The sequence below is a fragment of the Vicia villosa genome, unplaced genomic scaffold (genome assembly GCF_029867415.1).
Source record: "Vicia villosa cultivar HV-30 ecotype Madison, WI unplaced genomic scaffold, Vvil1.0 ctg.003264F_1_1, whole genome shotgun sequence".
Lineage (NCBI taxonomy): Eukaryota > Viridiplantae > Streptophyta > Magnoliopsida > Fabales > Fabaceae > Vicia > Vicia villosa.
The window spans coordinates 80,806-86,709 of record NW_026706156.1 but is presented as its reverse complement, the minus strand read 5'-3'; the positions used below and the strand labels follow the sequence as shown (position 1 = coordinate 86,709).

At 38.7% G+C, this 5,904-nt stretch overlaps 1 protein-coding gene across 1 annotated transcript; it reads right to left on the bottom strand.

Moving 5' to 3' along the window:
• Nucleotides 1–2,456: 2,456 nt before the first annotated feature.
• LOC131640668 (uncharacterized) lies at nt 2,457–5,364 on the bottom strand. The gene is made up of 2 exons (XM_058911050.1): nt 5,085–5,364; nt 2,457–2,548 (listed from the first exon to the last, which is right to left on the bottom strand). Exons 1-2 carry the CDS (start codon nt 5,362–5,364, stop codon nt 2,457–2,459), a joined length of 372 nt encoding a protein of 123 aa, XP_058767033.1.
• Nucleotides 5,365–5,904: the final 540 nt, after the last annotated feature.

The window sequence follows — 5,904 nt, the reverse complement described above, 5'->3', positions numbered from 1 at the left end:
CTCTTTTGTTGTCGAGTCGATGTTGAGTCGTGGATCGCACAAGGTCTATTTCCTTTCAGTCATTGTTTCATGAAACATTTCCTTTGGGAACCTTGTATTGGCACCTTGGGCTACGTTACAAGCTATCACCCTTCTTTCAATTACTCACTGTAAATATTTCCATCAGAAAAAACAAAATTTCTCTTTCCCCAGCAGATAACAAAAATAAGGATATCATTTACACCATCTTCTCTTTAGGAAAAATTTCTGGTACTTTGATATTTAATCTTCTTCTACCTTGAATGTTCGAAAGGCTAACGCCAATCTCACCTTCAGGTTTAAGACGATTAAATAGGGGCAGCTGTCATACCCCAAATTTGTCCTACCCCTTTAATTCCTAACTGGCTTAAGTTTCATACTCATGTGCATCTCTCCATTAGGTCATCTAACACTTTGCATTCATTCATCAAATAAAACATCTAAAGGCATGGGATCAAGGATTTTGAAAGCTTAGGGCTTCCTAATCATGTGGAGGTGTGCATGTCAATTAATTTTTATTCTTCTGGTGTTTCAAACGATGAAGTGAAAGATTAGGGTTTATTTCCCTATGGTGGATCCAAGCTACGGTTTTCAACTATTGTGATTGAGCCAAACAGAGTTTCCAACTGAGGATCATGGAATTAGGCTCTCTCATTCGTGACTTCTTCAGAGCATTGCTTTTATGCTGAGCACAAGATGTCGAACTTAAAGAGGAAGTATGTTAATTTCTTGACGCACAAGTCTGAATTAAAATGATGACTCAAATTAAGTTGGGTCCATTGAAGTTGCAAGTCGACTGGAATGTTATTCATTAAGATTTAAGGTGGGTTTGCATTCAAAGATAAGTGTGAGGTTCTTAAGCAGTCACATGGGATTGTCGGTGAAAGTTACAAGATTTAAGTTCATCATAATGTGCTTGCAAGTATTCACCATTAAGTCAAGTTCCATTTATTTCATGAGTCATTGGTTTGCAAAAGAGATTGAAGTTCTAATTGAAAGCTCATCCATGATTCAAGGACTATTCGAGCATTCATGGTTCAAGTGCTATTCAAGTGTATTCATGTTCAGAATTTTTATCAAAATCAAAATCCAAGTTTTATTGCATTACAAGTGAAACTACAAACAAGGACAAAAATGAGAGCATTACAAAAGGAAATGGAAGTACAAAAATTCATACTAAAAAAGGAGTCTCCATTGCAATTATCCAACTCGTTACAAGAAATTCATTCAAAAGTTTCACCATTAGAATTCAATTCCAATTCATACTTCCATCTAAAACTTTGCCTAATCGATTGCAAAAGGACTCGAACATCCAAATATCTTCCAAATACACTTCAAAGCCCTGTTCATTACAAATGTTCTCCATTACAACATCATTGTCACTACAAAAAAACATGCACATAAAAACCTAAGACTAGTCCTATTTTCCCATTCATAATCTTCCCCCAATATTGATCCAAATCTTCATACTATTTGCTCAAACTTCCCTGCCAGAACTTGTAGCATCAATTCCAACTCAAGTCCAAAATCCTGCAAATAAAAATCAGACTCAGCCATCGATCATGACATCAAAATAGAATCAAAACAAATGCTGCACTATACAAATATATACACATGCTGCCATATTCAGTCCATACAATGCATTCAATCACACCAATTGAGAAAACTACAAAATTATTCAAAAACCAAAACCATTTCATCATACAGCTAACTGAAACAGTCCCTGCTGCACCATAATTCCAACCCTGCATATAAACAAAAATTTACCACCATTCCCTCTAACTTACAAACAGCCACTTAACCACCTTTCGATTGTCCAAAACAGAGTTCATAACCTACTAATACTAACCACCTGATAACTAATAAACCAACTAACTATTTTCTATTTGAGACCCTAACAGAATCGGTCACAAAGCCAATTAACTCTCAACAGAAAAAACAAGTAACTAACTACTAACTGACTTCCAAACACATAACAGAAAAACAGAAAGAGGAGAAGAACTTGACAGAAGTAACTAACCTCATTTTTTTCAGACTCAATCTCGGCCCTCCATTGCTCATAACCGCTTCTCTTGATCCAATGGCTCACATGTCACTCTTTTCTAACTGAATTCATCTGACTTTGATCCTCTATATAACAACCTCACGCATCCACTTCACTTTTTTCTTCTCCCTCCACCATTTTCTCACACGCCATTTCCTACACCACTTCACCATTCCTCATCACTATTCTCCCATCTCAGAATCCTCTCTATCTTCATCTTCCCCAAATCCCTCCACACTCTCCAATTCAATCACCAAAAAAAGAGAAGGAGAGAAAAGCTTGATAACAGAAAATAAAAAGAGAAGTTCAGAACGTAACAAACTCTTGAAGAAGCTCTCTCTGAACCGAATCTTCTTCTTCAATCTTCATCATCTTCAATCTTGCATCTCTCAATTCAACAATCTTCAGAGTTCACACTTAAATTCATCTTCTCCATGGCCTTCAACGGTATCTCAGAATCACCACCGAAATCACTGCAAGCTTCACCTTGAATTCACACAGAAAATCAATCATCACCTCTCACCTTTCAATCACTCAACCGTAGCAAGCAACACGCTCAACAGATCCAAAGAAGATGGGAGAAGGAGAGTAAGAGAGTTCGTACAAGCAAGAAGAAGAGGATTACCTGGGCGCGAGATATCATCTTATTCTCTGGCTCTCTGTTCCGTCGATTCTCGATTGTTATTCAAGAGAAGAGGGGAGACGGCGGAGTAAGCTCCGATCGGAAGGGATCGGAGGAGTGTTGCGCTGCAGCGTTCGTCGAAGAAGAAGAGAGATAAGATAGTGTTGTTGATTCAAGGTGGCCTGAGTTTCGATCGGTGGGGGAAATTGATACCGGTGCCGCTCATCTCAAAGGAGAACTCGAGCCATTGCACCATCATCGTCAAAAGAGAATGTAACTGAGAGGCGAGGTCACTCTGTTTACGTGGTTCACGGTGGCTAATCAGAGGAGTCCACCGCTGGTAGTTGCTCGAAGAGGCTAACGGCGCTGTTCATGCGTTCGTCGGAGAAGAAGAACGAGAAAAGCTGAATGGTCACAAGGTTATAACCCTAAATCCCAATTCAATTTCTTTATTTTTTCTCTTTTCGTTTTTATTTTTATTGTGGATAATTGATAATAAATAAAAATCTGAAAATATGATCAAAAAAATAATACCCTTGGGCTTTCACCAGTATTGCTAACTACACCCCCACCATGGCCCATAACGCCCTTTTTGTAAACCATGTAACAACAACAAAAAACTGATCCCTGGGCCTCTGATTATGGGCCTTGCGCCCTCACTTCTACTGCACCACCATATTCCGTTTACACCCCCCTGAGCCCATATTTTCTTTGTTAGAATTTAGAATTCTTGACTTAGTTTTTGACATAGTTTTGTAGATGATAAAAAGCAATGAAAATCATAATTTTCTCATTGTATTTTTAGGTAATAAAGATAAAAAACCATTGAAATTTTGTTAGATTTTTTTAGGTTAATTCCTTCATAAAAACGCATAAAAATAGTAATATTTTTTAGTTTCATTTTTGTACTAATACTTGAATCGTTTTGTACTATTTCCATGTTCGTTTTGTATAATCGTTGTGTGACTTTGTTGCTTAGCTTTCGGCCATATTTTTGGCCTATGTTGTTAATACTATCTTAATGCTTCTTTTAGAATTTATCCCATGTTAACATTAGGATTTAGACTTGTATAAACAACTTAGATTAGAATTTAGGATTAGTTCCCTATTGCATTCTTTTTCTTTTCAACTCTTTAAAACATTAATAAAAGGAAGATGCGAATCACATTAAGAAAGTGATAGAGAAATGAGTAGGATTCATTCCTTAATCTGTTTCTCAATCGCTTAGTGGCATAGAAACGAGTGGGATTCATTCCCTAATCTGTTTCTCGGTCACTACTTAATGGGAGAGAAATGAGTGGGATTCATTCCCTAATCTGTTTCTCAAACATTAATTAATGAGAGAGAAATGAGTGGGATTCATTCCCTAATCTGTTTCTCGAACATTACATAATGGGATGGAAGTGAGTGGGATTCATTCCCTAATCTGCTTCTCGATCATTATATATTTTATGTGATTCGAATCGCAGAGCAATTTCCCTTAAAAAAATACACAACCAAAAACACATAAAACACCTAACAATGGTTCAAATTAAAACAAAGTAGAGAAAGTGGTGAGTGGCCTGGTATTAGGAACTATTCATCACTCATCTACCCTAAAAGACACAAACCAATCTCTTTTCCTTTTGCTTCTTTGGCACCTAAGGGCACCGTTATCTCCGCTCCAGTACATCCTAGGCTGTCCCCTTATGCAAGAGCGCGAGCGTTAACTCCGCCCAACTAAAAAACACAAAAATAAACAGAAAATCTTTAGCCGAGCTACGGTAACTCTGATTCCTGAAAAGGATACGTAGGCAGCGGGGTAGGGCCCGTGCGAGTACAATTCTTTATTTTCCCTACATTTTGCATTCATTTCGCATTTAGACATAGACATAGTATACACCCTTTAGATAGAAACAAACATAGGTGGATACCATCGAGTACGATGGGCGCGAGGGGTGCTAGTACCTTCCCCTTGCGTAACCGACTCCCGTACCTAGATTCTTTGGTCGCAAGACCCTGTTCCTTACTTTGCTAGGTTTTCTGATATTCCTTTCCCTTATGGGATAAATATATTGGTGGCGACTCTGTTCATTTTTCGCGAGCGTGCGACAATACTCAACGAACAATTCAAACCCACAAAAGAAGTAGACACTGAACCCATAGCAGGAGTATCAATATTCATACTTCTACGCATATCAGACAACACAAGATTCAATCTCATAGAACAATCCAAATAAGTGAAAGAATGTGTTGCACTAATATCAATAAAAGCAATCAAAGGTGTACCATTAATAAAGCACGTACCTCTGATTAGCCTATCCTCAACAGTGGTCTCAGAACCAAATAATGCAAACACTTTTCCTTCCGCTTGCTCCTTCTTTGGCTTATCACACTTGGTACTAATGTGCCCCTGCTCACCACAATTGTAGAAAGTCACACCCAAACCAACTCTACAATCCACAACTTTGTGACCCGGCTTGTCACACTTGAAACACTTTCCTGAATTCTTAATGCATTCATTAGCACGATGTCCTTCGACACCACACTTGTAGCACTTAATCGGAGTACTAGCTCCTCCCCCACTTGGCTTCCCGCAATAACCATATTTCTGCTTCTTCTTATCATCATACGGTTTCCCACGGTATTGTCCTTTCCCTTTCCCATTATTCGAAGACTTGTAGTGAGAAACACTCTCCATACTATACTCATCATAAATTCGACTCTTGTTAACCAACTCCGCAAAGCGAGTAATCTGTTGGTAATTGTCGCACGCTCGCGAAAAAATGAACAGAGTCGCCACCAATATATTTATCGCAAAAGGGAAAGGAATATCAGGAAACCTAACTAAGAATAAGAACGAGGTCTTGCAACCAGAGATTCTAGGTACGGGAGTCGGTTACTCAAGGGGAAGGTATTAGCACCCCTCACGCCCATTGTACCCGATGGTATCCACCTATGTTTGTTTCTATCTAAAGGGTGTGTATTATATCTATGTCTATATGCGAATGAATGCAAAATGTAGGGAAAAGAAAGAATTGTACTCGCACGGCCCCTACCCCGCTGCCTACGTATCCATTTCAGGAATCAGAGTTACTGTAGCTCGGCTCACATGTTTCTGTTTGTTATTGTGTTTTTTAGTTAGGCGGAGTTAACGTTCGCGCTCTTGCATAAAAGATCGACCTACGATGCGTTCGAGCGGAAATAACATTGCCCTTAGAAAGAAGAAGGAGAGAGATTG

What these genes read in the sequence shown, in the direction of transcription:
- LOC131640668 (XM_058911050.1), bottom strand. Translation starts at nt 5,364, where the DNA reads ATGGAGAGTGTTTCTCACTACAAGTCTTCGAATAATGGGAAAGGGAAA. An exon ending in TGTGACTTTCTACAATTGTG is followed by an intron (nt 2,549 to 5,084) that starts GTGAGCAGGGGC and finishes TGTGAATTCAAG; the next exon opens with GTGAAGCTTGCAGTGATTTC.